The sequence below is a fragment of the Ammospiza nelsoni genome, chromosome 19, assembly GCF_027579445.1.
Source record: "Ammospiza nelsoni isolate bAmmNel1 chromosome 19, bAmmNel1.pri, whole genome shotgun sequence".
In the NCBI taxonomy this organism is placed as follows: Eukaryota; Metazoa; Chordata; class Aves; order Passeriformes; family Passerellidae; genus Ammospiza; species Ammospiza nelsoni.
In genome coordinates, this window is record NC_080651.1 from 9460782 (window position 1) to 9478929 (window position 18148).

General features: G+C 51.6%; 1 protein-coding gene across 1 annotated transcript in view; it reads right to left on the reverse strand.

The window, feature by feature from the left end:
* Positions 1-16162, reverse strand: part of MYH10 (myosin heavy chain 10) — an 86309-nt gene extending 70147 nt beyond the window's left edge. Inside the window, exons 1-3 of the mRNA XM_059486133.1 lie at positions 16126-16162; positions 13266-13643; positions 2565-2721 (exon numbers count right to left, since the gene is read on the reverse strand). Coding sequence (XP_059342116.1) covers positions 2565-2721; positions 13266-13610 — 502 coding nt within the window. The 5' untranslated portion in view covers positions 13611-13643; positions 16126-16162. The remainder of the gene's footprint in view (positions 1-2564; positions 2722-13265; positions 13644-16125) is intronic.
* Positions 16163-18148: the final 1986 nt, after the last annotated feature.

The window sequence follows — 18148 nt, forward strand, 5'->3', positions numbered from 1 at the left end:
ATTAGTGGCCAGGATATTTCTATTAGGGGAAGGTCATATTCTCCAAAGAAATTGCATTCCTACGGTTTCAATTTCAGGTCTGAATCCTAATAATTAAACTTCAGACGTCAAACACTGAAACACAGCAGCCATTCCTATCAAAAGGAGCCTGTGGATATGCTGCAGCAGCAGAAGCAGGACTTCAATAATCCTGGAAAAACTCCTCTCTCTGTATGTACCACCCCAGCTATGTGCACAGAACAGACAGGAACTGCACAGCAACACTTTTACAAGCATGTGTCAGTAACTTGTCAGCAACAGCACCCCGGCCAAGGATTCTGCTGCACATAAATGCTTGCAGACACCTCTGATGACTAATCTGAAGAGTTTTGATTAACCCAGCTAATGGTTACAGACACATTTCTACCAGGCAAAACTTCCTGACACAGATTCTCTGTTGCATTGAAGACTGAGTGCTGACTGAAACACAGGGCAGAGTTAGGAGTAATGAGGGACATTTTGCACATTGTGTTAAATACTTGATAGGGAAAACCCATCCTCACCAAGCCCTGGGCACACTCAGTAGCTGACCTTGTGTTGCCACTGATAACCAGAAACAAACTGAATAACGTGTTACTGTTTAGACAAATATTATTTGGTGCTCTAACGACTACAAAACCTTGGTTGTTGTAGCTGCAAGTTTTATTTACATGGAGACAAAGTTCCCTGAAGTGTCTCTGCAGCAGGGGCCCTGGAGGCACAGAAGCAGCAGGGTCAGTGGCAGAGCCCCCCACTCCACCTGGCACAAACACTCACCGCTCCCCCTCACCAGCACTCACGCCTGGGCTGGAGTTTTTATTTATCCCTGCAATGCAGCTGTGCAGACAAATCATCAATGGGAAATTCACCAAATCCTGCAAATGCTGCCTAAAACAAACAGGGAGTGGCTCCATACAGGTGAAGGGCACTGGAAACACAGATTTTGTTACCCTTAAACAGGTTATTCCCTAAATAATGGATCCCATTGCATGGGTTTCATCCACTCTTATTCCAAGCTATGCCTTCATTAGTTCAGATGAGAACTCAGGCTATCAAATCCAAAAAGCAAGCACAGAGAGATTCAATACAAAATATAAACCTCCATGCATCAGAAGGAAAGAAAAGAGGACTGTAACCAAACATACATGTGCATTTATTTTAATTCCACCTTCCAAAAATAGTAACATTTCTGCATGTAGCAGGATCTCCAGAGATACAAATGAATTCCAGCAGGGTATGTGAGCAAATATATGGAGCACCCGGAGTGTGGTGATTGCTGGCATTGACTTACTTTATTAGAGGACATTTGGCTCAAGGATATTTCAGTGCATTCTTGAGACCATTTCAAGAGGTGCTTTCAGACTGGGAAGCACTTAATCACAATCCACTTGAGACTGCTACAATAAAACCCTTAAAATAAATCTTAAAGTTTGCCCTGCTATTATTCCACATGCACTTATTAGGGGTGCTCTGATCTGAGCTGTTAGAGGTTGTTGTTCTGGTCAAGAAGTCAGAGTTTCTTTGACAAAATCACATGAAAACAGAGCCCCAGGTATCCATGGGAAGCAGAACAACTCCTGGTGGCCCCAATTTGCTGCTCCCCTGCCTGTCCCTGCATCACCTCTCTGCTGGCACAGCTCTGCTGAGGTGAAAGGACACTCAGCAACCTGCAGTTGATTATTAAGCAGCTCTAAAGACAAAGTCACAAATCAAGAAACAAAGACTTGCGTGATGTATTTAAAGTGTCTAAAAAACCAAAAGTTAACAATTAAATGGTTTAACCTGGCAGCAGAAACAGCTTTCCCTCAGTTTGTGTGAAGTAGGTCAAACAGCTCTTCCCCTCCTCCCAGCCCAAACTCAGCTACAGCACAACACACAGCAAGGTGTGCAGATCAAGCTGGTTACACACACAACATGCTGCTGTCCCCACACCTCCAACAGCCCCCTAAACAGGAATCAGTGTTGGAATGAGCTGTGCTTCCAAAATCCTGTGTCAGAAAAGCAAGTGTGTGAGTACAACAGCACGTGCTCATTTCTGTCACATCAGATTCAGTTTTCATGTTTGTCCAGCACAGCCTTAAAGCCAAAATTCAAACCATGAGCCCTCCACGAACTCACTCTATTCTGCTACAGACACACATCAGTCAGGAGAAAAAGACAGAAATTCCTCCAGGTTAAGTATTTCCCCGACCCCTTTTTGAACTCAAGCCCCCATTGTTGCATTGTCACCTCGGATTATCTGGCAGCTGCCAAACACCAGCACTTTTATAGCACTGCCTTTTCAACCCCACTCTTTCACTCCTCCTTCATCCAGAGCCAGTGCACAACATCTTTGGGCATGCAATTAGCTCTTTTCTTTGAGGAACAAAGTATTTCTGCCACAACTCCCAGAGCAGCAATGGCCCAGCCCGGCTGTGCTGGTGCATCTCAGTGAGTTACAAACCTGGTTCTCTCCCCTCTTTAAAACCCCAATTGCACATGGCAAACCCCAGCTGCAGGGACACTGAGGGGTGGCCAGGCAGTGTCCAAGCCCAGATGCTCCTTACCTTGCAGCATGCACCTGTAGGCAGACTCGGAGATGGCGTAAATGTGCGGTGGCATTTCGTGGCGCTTCTTCCCTCTGTACATCTCAATAATGTTCTCTGAATAAATTGGGAGGTTCTTGTAAGGATTTATGACTACACAAAACAGCCCTGAATAGGTCTGGGAAAAGAAAAAAATAACAAACATTTCTGTTAGTAAACGGTATTGAAATAAAGTCGTAAAGAACAGAAAGCCTTTTCACAGGTTCTAGAATATTTATCTTAAAACAAAATTGAGGTGCTTTTTGTAGAGCAACTCAAAGAACACGCTATATTCAAATTATTGGTTCCTAGTTCTCTTAAAAGGCTCTTTAATTACCTGCATAAAAAGTAATTTAAAGATAATAAGGCTAGGTAAATTTGAAGAGGAGTATCTGATCTCTTTCCCACAGACATTTAAATCTCTCTTCCGTTTGCCAAGTTCCAGCTCTATGGACACCTTTTGATGTTCACCTCCTTCAGTAAAATATGCATTCCAAGTTAGTTTCATTTTGAAGGAACTGATAATATCCATTGCGCTGGTAAATAATCTAGATGAGGGAAGAGCTTATGTCAAACCACCATAATTTCTGCTGTCCTGTCTCATAACTGTCCATCCTTCCTGCCATCAGCCCTTTTCATCCCACAGAGGGCTCATTCCCTCCCTTGCCAGCCCAGCTGAGGGATAGATCTGCCCTACAGATGTTTCACACCCTCCCTGCAGAGCTGACACTGCACACAAGTGGACAAGCAGAGTGTCAAGGAACACAAATTGGACACTGGTGATTTCACTGAGACATTTCTGATCAGCCAAAATGCCCCAAGGACAGGACTGAGCCCAGCAGTGCCCACAGGGTGCATTTCCCTGTGACCCAAGCAGTCTCCTGCAGCAAAATCCATCCCTGCTCCTGCAGTTATTCCTGAGGAACCATGACAGAACAGCCCTGGCAGAAGGAGGAGCACAGGCAGCCACAGACACTGGGTTAGGAGGAGGACAGAGGAGCCTGGACTAGCCCAGGATCAGGGGCTCTGACACTACTCCCTGCACACAGCACAGCTCCTGGGTGCTCCCTGTCCAAGGAATCTGCTTGGCCACAGCCCCTCCAGCAGCAACCACACCTGACTGCTCTGAGGAAAGCAGAATATCCAATCTCTCCATTCCCTGACTGCTCTGAAGAAAGCAGAATCTCTCCATTCACTGCTGTCTCCTCAAATGCTCAGTTCCTTTTGGTCACTGCTGAAATTCCCATCTTTACCAGCTCAGGAAGGGAGCAACAGAGATCAGGTTTGGCAGAAATAGGAAATACCCTTCTGAACGTCAGGAAAACCAAATTTCTTACCTCTGCATGTTGAGAGGAGAAAAAGGATGGGGAGAATAAACAGAAAGCTTTAACAGCTCTCGAGAGCCCAGAGTACTCAGCAGGTTACCCAGGATATAACATTTGTCCATTTTAAAAAGTATTTCTGCTGCAGTCTGCCTCCTTTTTCCTTTGTAAGTATAAAAGATTTTATTTGGAGGAAAAGGCGCCCCCCTGTCCTTTCTACAGCTCCACCAGCCTCTGGCAAGACAGGCAGAAGGTGTTCTCTGAACTGAGTCCAGCAGCACCATCAGCAAAGAAAAAGAACTTGGTTTTCAGCCAGGTGTCCTGACATGGGGACATCTTATGTCCTTGCAGGAAAATACTCCCTCTGCTTTGGTGAGATCTGCTGGATGATAACTGCAGGGCCTTGCCACCCCAACAAGGTATTTATTTCTCAAGAGAAAGGAAATACATCTTATCAGGGCAACCGAGCCAAGCATAAAGAACAACTTATCAGTCATTAACTCAACATAACATGGGGCTCTTGGCAGGTGGGCAGCTCCTCCCCAGCCTCTTTCCTACCACTGTCCCTCCTGCCAGCATCAGTGCTCCTGCCCCTCTGACTGACCTGGATAGTGCTGCAGACAAATGTCACCCAGAGCTGGCTGCAAACTGCAGCACTTCCCTGCCCAAATCCATTCCTGCTCCCTGGGGAAGGGAGGGAAGGCAGGACAGGGATGTTAACAGCTTGCTACAGCCATGCAAGGAGTCAATTAACTGCTCAACAGAGGCACCCCTTCCCAGCAGCCTCCCTGTGCCCAGCTGAGGTCACCCACATCCCTCTGCCACCACCAGCAGTGACACAGAGGCTCTGAGAATGCCACAAGCCTGGTTCCAGCCCAGCCTTCCAGACAGGGCAACCAGAAGAAGGAAGAGGTTTGCCAAGCCCAGCACAGAATCACAGCTCAGAGCCAGGGAGCAGCACCTCCCCTGTGCTCCTCCGGTGCAGGCACAGCTCAGGAGGGAGCTGGTCACTGCTGAAAGCTGGGAGAGGAATTCCCAGGGCCAGAGTCCATCCCAGAGCTGTCCCAGCACAGCCCTGAGCAGTGCAAAGCACCACAAGGAGCTGGGGCCAGCAGGGCTCTGTCCTCCAGGAGGGGTCTGGATGCTCACTCTGCTCTGCTCCTTACCCACTGAGCCTCACAGACTGGCAATTCCCCTGCTGGGCTGCTGCTCCTCATCCTCATAGATTGGCCATGTCCCTCCTGGGCTGCTGCTCCTCATCCTCAGAGTCTGGCCATTTCCCTGCTGAGCTGCTGCTCCTCATCCTCAGAGTTTGGCCATTTCCCTGCTGGGCTGCTGCTGCTCACCTGAGCAAGGACAGAACTCCCAAAGCTCTCAGGGAATTATTGCAAACCCAACACAACCTTGACTGCTCTGCAGGTTCATCCAGAACTCTGACTTTGTTTTGGCATTTAATGTTCCCAAAGGAAAGCTGTTGTTCTTTCCCCAGAATCACTGACCTTGCCTAGACATAAATAAATTGATCTGGTAAATAATTTTTAAAAAAATTAAGTGATGGGATAAAGCAATTCTTTGAAGATGATCCTTCTCTCCTCCCTCCAGTTGCTTTGGCATCTTTAGTTTATTTCCCCAGCACAAACATGGAGTAAATGTTACTATTTTAGCTACATAAAGAATTAATAACCTAGAAACATAAACTTAACAAACCTCTATTGATAACACCTAACCTGGAAGCCTGTCCAGCTATCTCCTGCAGCAGCAGCTGATGGACCTGTGAACCTGGAAGGAAGGGAATAAGCAAAGCCCAACATAACCAAACCAGAGAAGGCCAACAAATATCTGGGCAACTGGAAAGGGTTAATTGAAGAAGCTCTGTATTGAACAGGGCTGAATTAGAAGTTATGAAGCACAAAATTCTACATTTTGTTAGTGCTGGGGTTCATTTATTTGAAACTAAATCTAAAGGAGCTGCTTGGATCCCAGACTATCCCTCTGTGCCATGGCAGCTCTTTGCATGCAGCACCCTGAAGTTCAGCACCCTGATCTCCTGAATGTGTTACCAGTTCCCTCTCCTGCTGTTTCCCTGCAGAATTTCAAAATGAGACCTTGCCCAAACCAGCACCACCCTGCACTGCCTTCATTTATTCACAGGAAGATGGAATTGAATTTTCCCAATTTCCTGACTGTCATCTATTGCAGCAAGCAATACATGAACATATTGGTGGGCTGGCTTCATGGCTTGGCAGGCACAGAAGCACAGAAAGGATGCTTTTAATGAGCCAAATTTAATTGGGAGGGAGCAAATGGTACCAAAATCTTCCACAGCTGTTTTATAACTGCAAGTCTCACAGTGAATCACTGTGCCTAAAAAAGCAGGAAAGGGCTTTGTGCATGGAAACCAAACACATGAACAGTAGGGACTGTTTAAAACCCCTCAAAAAAGCTTCTTGGTGAGCAGCCCCAGGAGAAATTATCAGCAATACACACACATCTGTTTAACAAATGGACACCCATTGAATGAACTCTATCCTGTGCACTCTGATGGAATAGTCAGGTGGGAATGAGAGCTGGCATCAGCTGGGTGAGCTCCAGTAACAGCCCAGGCTGGAGGGAGAACCAGCCCTCATTCATTTTTCAGCTGACAGAGGTGGATGAGCACATTAAGAATTGAAAGGCAAGCAAAGATGCTGATTCACCTTGAGCTGATGGATCAGCTGTTGGAACACATTCCTGCCTCAGGAACAGCCAGCACCAGCCCAGCACAGGACAGGACAGCTGGAATGCACTCTGCAGGCAGGGCTCCAGACACCAGCAGTAAAGGACACTCTGACTGAGGGCTGGGTTATACAAGCTCCCCTCCAGGACACTAAATGTGCAGCTTGAAGGTTTCCAGATGCTTCCAGCCTGTATCCAGTAGTTTATCATGCAGTAATTTGGGTTCTGGTAAGCTGTCCAAACCTGCAGAGCTCAGGATCCTGGCATTGGCCTGTTTCACACCCCACTCCATCCCTGCAGCCTGGCAGGGAGTGAACAACTGGCAAACAGGGGGAGTTACTCCAAGGTGAAACCACCTCTGCTCTGCCAGGCCATGCAGAGGCCTCCTCAAAGCAGCACTGAGACACCAGCACCATGCAGGTACAGCTGGGCACTGTAACAACCAGTGTGGTGATCTAACCCCAAAATACAGGTTTAATATTTATCTGCAATTCTTCACACATGAAAAGTGACAGATCCACTCTATTACTACATAAATAATTAAGCTGAAGTAAGCATCTAGCCAGCTCTCATTATTAGCTGAAACAGAAACCAGCCATGCCTAGCCCAGCACTGCTTTCAGCATTATCCCATAACTAAGGGAGTGGAGCTCACTCTCCAGTTGATAAATTGCCCCAACAGAGCATTTTCTTTGTCTGATTTTCACTTCCTGAGGTTACAGACTCACCTTTCACACTCCAAGCTGAGTTCCCTGACCTAGACATGGTTTTCTCACACCTTCTCACCTTTTCTCCCTGGAGTTATCTAAGCCAAGCCATAAAGAAGGGCAGGGACTCCTCTTCCCCAGAGGGGATGAAGGTGAGGCTGTGTCCTGGGGTGGGCACAGCACTGGAATCAAAGGGTGCTCAGCAAGGGCAAGGAGCAGCCTGGGAAGCTCAGGTCAGAGCCTGGGGATCACAGCCACAGATCCACTCAGGGCAGCCCAGCAGGAGAGTGAGAAAGAGAAGGAACCCAACACACCCAGCAGGCAGGAATGGAAAAGCTGAGCCCACACTATAGATGATGTGTCTGTGGATGTTCTGCAGAGCTGGGGCTGAGCAGAGGCTCAGCAGGGCTGAGTTTCCACACTCACAGCCCTCAGGTGATGTGCTCAGAGAGAACCCCCAGCCCAACAGTGCCCTGCCAGCTCCTCCTCTCACACAGACACACTCAGGGTCACAGCCTGGGCTCAAACTGCCTCAGCACTGCTCAGAGCTAAAACACGAGCTGAGCTTGCAGCAGGGCCACAAGAGAATTAAAATCCACCCACCAGGCTCCTGGAGAGCTGCATGTCAGAGCCTGACTGCCCCACACACAGCCCTGCAGCAGCTCTGACCCAGGCACAGGGCTGGAAGGGTGTCCTGAGCACAATGCAGCCCCCCAAGCACCTGCACACGAGAGAACAGAGCAAACTGCTGCTCCTTTTTACCCACCCTTTTTTACAGAAACACACTTTGACAAGAACAAGCCCTTACTCACACCTCTGCTTGCCTAATTCACTTCCTTGCAGTCCCTCAGACACTTCTAACCCTGCACACAGCTCCCTCAACTTGAGCACATTTATGAGTCTTCCAAAAATCAGAGTCAACATCAATAAAAGTTCTTGTGCCAAAGCAGTTCCACTAGTGAACCCCAGCACTTCTTCTGCCACATGCTGGGTATCAGACCCAGGGACTGGCTTGTGGTAGGAAACAGCATTAAGTAACAAACTCCATTTTTTGCAGGTTTCCTTTAATACCAATCTTTGACACTCAGTAACGTGAAACATTCCCAACTGGACCAGCAGGAAAATTAAAGCAATTAGAACACAGATGCTTATATAATAGCAGAGATTGTTCTAGGTTACACTCAGGCCTCACAGGAGGCAGCAGCTTAGCAGAAGGAACAGCTTAAAGACAGCTCCTCCAGTGCAGGGCTGTAAGAGCTGCCACCCACAGCAGGCTCTGGAGCTGGGGACTGTGCCACGGCTCCATTCCTTCCCTCTCCTACTACAATAAAATAGAAAGTACATTCAGAAGTGAAATAACAGGGCTACAGACTCATTACAGAGGTAACAGTTGCAATTACCAACAAATACCTGCTGCAGTGCTTTACTTGCACAACACTGAGCACGTTTTCTACTTCACTGGTGCACAGAAAGCACAGCAGCCCTGTGCCAGGAGAGCAGAACCAGCAGGAGGCTTCCAGGAACTCAAAGCCTCACACAAACAGCTTCCAACGCTTTTTCAAAACTCTTGGCTTAAAAAAAAAACCATGGGGGAGTGAGAAGGGAAGATAATACACAGTTCACTGGAGCTTGGGGGACTCTGAAGCTGTATCTAAACCTTTCCCCAAGCTTCACCAGCTTGTTGTCCTTCCTCAAGAACTCTTCACTCCAACCTGACTCACCCCACAGCACACACACCGTGGGTACCTGTCCCCACCTGAGCCCCCCAGGGCTCCCCACAGCCCCCTCCAGTCACAAGGGACCATCTGGACACTGGCACAGTCACCATGTGAGAAATTCTCTGTTCATTTCAGTCCTTCTGGCTCAATGGGGCAGGAAGCAGTTAAGGAGAAGCTGCAATGATCTCTGGGGCTATCACAAAGCCACACAAGCACCTGGGGGCAAGGGCTTATCCTGGAAAGCTGGGCCTACCACAGATGTGGCAACTGCAATGGTTTTAAAATAAATCACTATAAAGTACATGGAATTTGGGATACCTTGGTTAATACCTAAGCTTAATTATACCCTGTGTGTGAGCAATTCCTTCATCCCATCTCACTGCACTGGGAACTTCTGAGTGCACAAGGTAGACTTGTGCCCTGCCAGAGCATCAGAAAAGGCACTCAGGCTTCAAATTTACAGACCCAGGGAGTGGGAAATGTGCATTTACCCCAGAAGTGCTCCATGTTCACCTGCACTCACCAGTCAGACCATTAACAGCAGCCAGCTGCAGCTCACGTCCTGGAGCCCCTGTAGAATCAGAACTTTGTGCCAAACCTGCACAGCCATGAGAGACCCACTGGCTTTGACTGGATATTTCTGTCCACAGGAGTATATAAGGTGATGTTTCTAAATTTAAAATACATTTTTAAAAGCAGGATTGAAGAGTCTTTCTGGCCATCAAAAGAGCTTTAAATTGCTGGGTAAAGTGTCACCTAATGCCTGTCACAGCTTGTGACAAAGAACTAAGTGTGGTCCTGAAAGAGCAGCATGCTGGGCTGAGGGACCCTCACCATCCCTTCTTCCCAGTGGATTTCACTTCTCCATCTCATTCTCTGACCCAAAGGCTTCTTCCCCCATGAAATCATGTTCTGCAGACACAACCTGAGCACAAACCAAGCTCTAGGGTTTAGAAACCTCCACAGTGGCATTTGACATGCAGGCCTTACAAGAATAAAAATGTTTCCTCAGCCAGGGTACAGACTCCAGTGAGCGAAAACCTCTGACTAGAACTGCTCCTTTCTTAAAGCAACACCCCCAGAAAGTCACCTGGAACTCAGTTCATGGGATAAGGATATTCAGGAAGCACCATAAAACCAGTCTGAGCAAAATCATGTTTATTCCAAATCTTAAAATGGCCTCCTAAGCCTGTGGGTATTCCTCCTGGGTGCCCTCCCAGTGAACCACCTCCAGCTCCTGATTTGCAGCTGAGGGATGTCACTAATGCAGCCTGGAGCCAGGATTAAAGGTGGCCACTCCAAAGCAGGGCAGCCCCAGCAGCTCAGTTTTGAACTGGAGAATCAACACTCACAAGCATTCACAGGAAGTAAAACCCACTCCAGCAGGATGTGAAGATCAATTCAGAGCATTAGTGACTGAAATGATAGGTAAGAAACATTGATATCCCTAGAAAAGAACAGGACTTGGGGAAGTTCAGCCATGAAACACAAGGGAGAGTGAAAATCCCAAGCAAAGGCAGAAACAATAAAAAAACAACCAAACTACCTGCTGTAGGTGGCTCTACCTTCACAGAAACAGCACTAACACTCCAAATAAACCTTGTGACAACCAATGCAATAGATGATGTTGAAGTGGAGCAAGCAAGTTATTTCATCTCCAAATCAAACAGGGATTACCACAACTGACATTCCAACCACCTTTCCCAGCATCCTTGTACAATCCTGCTCCTTTCCATGCTCTGTGCTGCCACGAGCAGACCCCAGAGGGACTGGACCAAGCAGTCACACCATGCCTTCACAATCCCTGACCTTCCATGTTCTCCACTCTGCTCACCTCCCCCAGCTCAGCAGTGGTGCTCAGAGCCTGAGATCACCACGCTTGGCAGGCAGCAGAGATGCTGCAAGTTCCAGAAACTGCTGGCCACCCCTACTTGGATGTTACATGAAACTCTTGGAGGAAGCATCAGTGCCCAGGGCACCGTGGGCCTTAGTCAGCCTCCTGTTCCTGGACACAGATCACAGCCAGATGACTGCAGCCCCCAAAGCTCGCTCCTTTCCTTTCTAGGGACAGACAGGAAACACGTGGCCAGTCCACTTCACTCGGCATTCTTGCATCTTTCACTTCCTAGAAAGGCAACACTCCAGGCTGCCTGTTGGGAAATTCCAGGAGACCTGATCAGATTCACCACCTGCACCTCAACTGCTTGAGACCAACACCAAAATACACAATTTTCATTTGGTTATTATGGGAGTACAACCTGGAAATCCAACCAGAGCTTTAACTAGCTCCTGTCAGCACAGCCAAACCACCAGAACTCACTTGAGCTCAGCTCACCTGGGCTCTTTTCCTTACACCAGGCAAACAGGAACGTGGGCAATGGCTCTGGGTTGTGCCAGCAGCAGCAGTGCCACATCCATGAAGTTCAGGGATGCCACAGAGAGCCCCCAGCAGCTCAAGCTCCTGCAGGGTCCCTCTGGCCTGTGAATCCCTGCAGCATCCAGTCCCCCACACACCCCACACTGCCCTGCTGCACACCCTCACCAAGCAAGCCAGGTTACACCTCAGCCCAGGAGCCAAGTGTTACAGCTGCACTGAACCAGGGCTCTTGGGAAGAGCAGCATCCTCCAGCAACATCCCTGTAACTCAGCAAAGCCCAACAAATGCTGGAGCTTCTCAGCCCAACCAGGCTCTCCCAGCTTGGGCAGGGAGGCCACAAACCCCACATGCAGTGACCCCCCCTGTGGCAGAGCATCACACAAGGAACAAGCTCCAGTGTGCCCCAGCAGAGCAGGACGAACCCTTTGGGAAGGGAATAAGGTCAGGCACCTGCAGGACCTCACAAACCCCACATGCAGGAGCAGCCAGGCAGCCAGGGGAACTGTCAGACCAAAGTGACATCTCATGCCCTGTGTGCCAGCACCCTGACAAACACCTGGGCCTGTGTTTGCAGGCCCTGAGCTAGAGCTTGCTGTGACATTCAAGGCCTGCAGGTTTTTAACTTCCATCATGAAATAGGGCTATAATAATTGTAATGAATTTCCTAACAGTCATAATTAGGATTGATACACAGACTGGAAACTTTTGACCTATCAACATGTTTACTTTTGATTTTCAATCCATTAATTAGGCCATTAGTTTCCTTATGCAGGAATCATTCCAAAAGTATTTTTCACCCAGCTCTGCTATGAGCACCTTGATGTAAGGCCTTGGAGGAGGAAGCTGACAACAACACACAAATACAGAAAAAACACTTTGTAGTTGAACATAATTTTAATAAGTCCAAATACTATCAAGGGTCAAGCTAAAAATGTACCCCCTAATCCCCAGATGGAGGGGAATATGAGCCAACTATCAGGACTAAATAAAATGGAGTGTTTATAAAAAGTGAAGAAAGCATTTAAGCAGATGTTCCAGTGTCTTTTGAGACAGAAAGTCTCCTTGTAGCTGTTCCTGACTCCCTGGCCCAACAGTCACTGTGCAGCCAGGCTGACAAGAGAGCAGGAGCTGCCTCTGACTGCAGGCACAGACCTGGGACAGAGCCCAGGGGAGGAGCAGGGTCAGACACAGCACCAAGGCCACTGCGATTCCCAACTCCAGAGCAAGATGCTGATAAGCCAGATGCTCTATCAGTGCTTCAAAACCACTGGAAAAAAACAAGCTTTATCTTATTGGTTTATTTTAAGCCCTTGAACACATCCCTTCCTGGCCACTAGGCTGATATTCAGTTCCAAAAAGACATTTCGCACTCGCAGTACTCCCAAACTTCATATTTTAAATACCAGCAGAGCCTCTTATTGCCATTTTTAACACACAGCAAGTTAAAACAAGAGATGTGCTCATTCACATGAGCAGTTAACCTCAGCAATCCAGCAAAGCGAGGGTTTGTCACCTCCCTCAGCTCAAGGAAGCCACTCGCCACTGCTCAGTGGATCAGTTCAGCAGGAGGCAAGTGCTCCAAGGAGCAGCACAGCAGACCCTCCCCAGCTGCCATGGCACACTCTGTGGCTGGAAGATGCTCACAGAAATGTATTATTTGTTTTATGACAGAACTCTTGACCTGTACACAGCACGGAAAAAGACTTTGGACTCATGCAAATGCTGGGGATACAAGGTATTTAGGCTGCCAAAATCAAAGCCAGGACCTACTCTGACAGCAGGGATGGCAATCAGGTAAGGTCAGCTGAATTAGCACCCAGAATGGATCCCATAATTACTACTTACATAGATGAGCCCAGAGTAATAGCGATCCTTTAAATTATGCAATACAGATGCTTCATTTAAACAGGTTAATTCTGCCATGTCTTCCACTTTGGAGAACTTGGGAGGATTCATCTTCTGAACATCATCTTTATTGACGAGCGCCTTCTTCCCGTTCTCCGCCAGTTCAACCAACACCTCGTCCCCCTTCTCCTCCTTGATGCTGGCTGCCTCGAAGCCATGGCGCTCCGAGGGGATCCACACCAGCTTCTTGGCAGTCCAGTCAGCCTGGGTGGCAGGGTTGTAGATGACAGCCCTGTCCACGAAGAGGTAGCGCTCAGGATCCTCCTGGCCCAACCTCTGCGCCATCCCGGCAAGAGAAGGGCTCTGCTCCCAGTCACCCTGCCAGAGAGAGGGGAAAGCAAGGAGCACGTTACACACAGCATCACAAGCCAGTGATCCAGCGCCAGCTCCTGCTCTGGGAGAAGCAGCACCAGGCATCGCTCCCAGCCTGGAGGAGCTGCTGCACCACCAAGGCTCTGCTCACACACCTGTGCCACACAACAGATCAGTTACCTGTCAAGTGCCACCCAAACCCAGCACAGACAAAGCTCAGTTACCTGTCAAGTGCCACCCAAACCCAGTGCAGGACAGCCAGCAGGGTTCCAGCTGTGCAGCAGCAAGGCAGAGACATCACAGCAAGAAAAGCACACACTTGTGTGCTGGGCTTAGATAAGGAATGAGAGCAAACAGAGCAGGAGCTTGGCAGTGAACTCAGCTGTGATGGAACAGTGAAAAACAAAAATACAGAGATAGATACAAACCCATAAATCTGCTCAGTGGATTCTGCTGCAAAAACCAGAAGGCAGCAAGGAGGAGTTTTAAAAATGGATTTTCAGCTACAGACAAGAACTTGGGACACTTTGGGTTTCTGCAAGCCATGCAGGCAGCTAAACCTTGCTCATATTCTCCCTGAAAAGCTTTGCATTTCTACAGCCTGCTCCCGTTCTCAGTCCTGAGTGCTGACATCACCATATTCCAAAAAATGTCTCCAGATCTCAAGCTTACCTCCAAGCTCAAAGCACTGCAAGGAATGATGCTGGATTTTCCAACAGCTCCATGGGTAATTTGAAGCAGAGAGAAAAACCACTGACTGACAAGAGCCCCTGCACACTCATTTTACCTAGCTGCCTCTACCCAGAGAGGCTCCTGCCATCACAGCCACGATTCCTGGGGCTGCCAGATCCAGCTGCAACTGCCCACAGAGCACAAAGCCTGACCCCTGGTCCTCAGGATTTTAAACGTCTTGGTTTGTAACACACACGACCTTCCCTGCTGAAGAACTCCACACTGGCTACGGAACCCTTTCCCAGCAGGTAACCCAAAGGCCAGTTTGGGAACAAAGCCAGGGAGGTTTCCAAACTGCATTTGTCACCTTTCCTACTATGGCACGCGCCCCGATGGAAGTTCTGCAACCCAACCCTCCCGAGAAGAGCGTGTAATTAAACAGGATAATTGTGTCTCCAGCTAAAGCAGAGAGATTTGTTACATTGTCCAACTTTAGTGCAAAGCAAGCCTTGAAGTCACTGAACCCTTCAGAGGTGTGAGGAGCAGATCCCTTAGCACAGATGGCTTAATTCAAATCAAGAGATGATGACTCAACATTTAAAGTATTTTAGAAGAGCCTCTCAGAGAAAATTTCCATGAACAAAGATGGAATCGTCGAGGGCACACCTCTAAGCGATAGCTGGACTCCTCCGCCAGGAAATTGACTGTTTAGTCAATGAAAGCCGCATTTGGCTGGAGAAACCGACAGATGAAACAGATGAGCTCTGAAACCCACGTGAGAAAGGTGACTGTCCCCACCGTGCCAGGCTCCAGCCCAAGGTCTAACAAAGCCCTGGAACGGCAATGCCACCCTGGCGAGCCAATGGCCCTCGGTGTGAGCTCCTGAGCGGTGCCAGGCAGGTGAGACACAGCCCGGGGCAGCCAGCACTCCGCTTTTACACACCAAGGGGCCTGGAACCTGAAGGTCACATAAAGCTCATACAGCGAAATGAACCATCATTGCACCCAAGGGAATTAAAGGGTGCAGACGGAGATGAATGCATTCATAGAAGAGTGCACGCACCAGTCACACACCAACGGTGTGAGTGACTGAGAGCAGTTCTGAGCTAAACCCAAACCTCGGGCAGCACTAACACCTTCAGGGTCATTCCCCCAGCCGGGCTCCCAGCCCCACAAAGCCCAGCACAAAAGACCCTCTGCAGAAGCAAGGCAAGCTGCAGCTCTCCCTAGCCAGGGCTGCTCCGCTAACAATGGCATTCAAATGAAACACACAAATGAGCACATTTATCATGCAGGAATCCAGCACTCCCAACAGACGACGTGCGAATAAAGGCAAAAAAAAAAAAAAAAAAAAAAAAAAAACAAGAAAAACCCTCGGACACGCTGTGAACAAAAGGGGGGCGGGGGGCGCGGCGGGGCAGGGCAGGGCCGGCGGGCAGCCCCGGGCCCGAGCAGCGCCCCGGGGCCGCCCCGCGCTGCCGCTCGCCGGGCCCGAAGGACAAAGAGGCGGCCGCGGCTCGGCCCGGCTGCGCCCGCAGCGGCCGCGGCCCCGCGCCCCCCGCCCGGGGCCCGCGGGGAAGGCAGAAAATGGCCGAAAACGGCCGGGAACGGCCCCCTCCTCTCGCGGCCGGGGCAGGCACCGGCACCGGGGGGAAGGGCGGCGCGGGCGGGCGGCCCAACAAGGGGGTCTTTGTGTGCCGGGCCCGCCGCCCCCTCCACATCCCCGCCGCCCCCTCCACATCCCCGCCGCGGGCGGGCCCCGCCGAGCCGCCCCCCTCCCGGTGCCGCGGCCCCGCCGCCGGCCCCGCCGGCTCACCTGTGCAGCGCCGGCCGCCGCCCGCCCGCCGCCCGCCGGCTCCGCCGCGCCCGCTCCGCCCCGCGCCCGCCGCGCTCCTTTAGCGCCGCGCCGGCCCCGCCGCCCCCCGCCGCACCGCCCGCCCCCGCCGCCGAGCGCCGCGCGACCATTGGTCCGCAGCTGCGTCCGTCAGCGGCTCCGAGCGCTCCCATTGGTCCGCGCCGCGGCCGCTCTCCGGCCACAGCCATAGCAACCTCCGCACGCCGTGGGCCGGCCCGCCCCCGCGTCGCGCCCCGCCCCCTCGACGCCCATTGGCTCTCGTCACCCCGCAGCGCCGCTCTGATTCGGCGGTCGCCACGCCCGTCACGGCGGGCCCCGCCCCGCGCTGCAGCACGGCCGGCGGGGGCGCGTCCCCGGTGCTGCGGCGAGCGGCGGGAGCGCGCCTCCCCCGCACCCGCCCGCGCGCCCCCGCCGCCCGTCCTCATCCTCGTCCCCGTCCCAGGCACCGCCACCGCCAGCGCGGCCGGGATCGGAGCCGGCCTGCGCAGAGCCCCGGGCTCCCTCCCCACGCGGTCCGTCCCGCGGAGCCGGCCGCAGCCCTCGGTGACCGCCCCCGGGTCACTCCCGCACGGTCGCAGACACGCCGTGTCGCGGCCGAGTCTTCCCGGGCCGCCTCTGCAGCGCTCGGGCCCCGTGTCCGGCCCGACTCCCGTTCTCCGCTCCTGAGCCGTGTCCCCGGGACTCCGATCGCGGCTCGGCAGGGATGCGGGACCGCCGGCGGGAGCGGAGCCTCCGAGCCCCCGGGGCTCGCTGCGCTCTGCCAGGGATGGATCCCTCGGGGGACCCGCGCTCCCGGTCTAGCACGGACAGCTTCCCCGCTCCCGATCCAGCACGGACAGCTTCCCCGGCCTTTCCAGAGCCTTCCTCCCTGGCCGAGCCTCCCGGGGCCCGCCCGGTGCCTGCAGCCCGGGGTGGGCACGGCCCCTGCCCGAGGCGCGGCTGCGGAGCCCCGGGGCTGCTGCCCTGAGCGAGAGCCTCGGCGTTAAAGGCTTTGTGTGGAAGGAGTTTGAGTTGGATCCTCCCGGGGCGAGGAGCGGGGAGATGCGGCAGGAGGGAGCATCGGAGCTGGAATCTGGGGGATCCCGGGCAGGGCTGGGGACAGCTCCAGGGATGTGTCCTCTTGTCCCCGTGCGGGGATGTGTCCTGTTGTCCTCGTGCTTGGGATGTGTCCCCTTGTCCCCTGCAGGGATGTGTCCCATTGTCCCCGAGCAGGGATGTGTCCCCTTGTCCTCGTGCTTGGCAAGCAGGACTGTCTGTGATCTGGAGCAGAAGTGTTTCAAACCACACCTGCCTTTACAGTCCAACTTTAAATTTTTGGGTGGGTTGCAGGGTTCAAAAGGAGACAATCAGACAAACGTGGGGTGCCAGGCTCCTGGTAGGGAGCAAGGGATCACTGGCTCACTCAAAGGAGGCAGTCAGGTGAAGGTGGGGTGCCAGGCTCCTGGCACAGGGCTGGGCTCACCCCAAAGGAGGCAGTCAGGTGAAGGAAGGGTGCCAGGCTCACCCCAGCCCATCACTGCACACAGATGAGCCCTGCACAGCTCCTGGCGCCCGGGTTTCTCTGACAGCCTCCCTGGTAATTACCATGGCAGTGGGAGGTCTTGCACGTCCTGTTTCTCCGAAAATTCAGGGTGTTGACTCGCAGGCAGATGAAAGCCCAAAGGCTCATCTGGATCCTCCCCTGGTTAGGCTGTGCAAGGGCTGTGCCACTCCCGGGCAGCCCAGCTCCAGCTCCAGCTCGTGGCCACTGCCCCAAGCAGCCCCAGGCACTGAGTGAGGCAACCCCACGTGGATTTGGGTTGCCTAAATACGGGCATGTTCCAGGATCTCCACGTTTCCCTTGCTCAGCCTTCAGTCTCTGTGAGATGAGGCACTCAGCAGTGCTCACAGAGCAACAGCAGCTCCCTGGCACTGCCTGAACTTTCCAATGGAGAAGCCTGATGAGGTTTTTGCTCCATTTGGAAAGATCACAGGCACCAGGAGC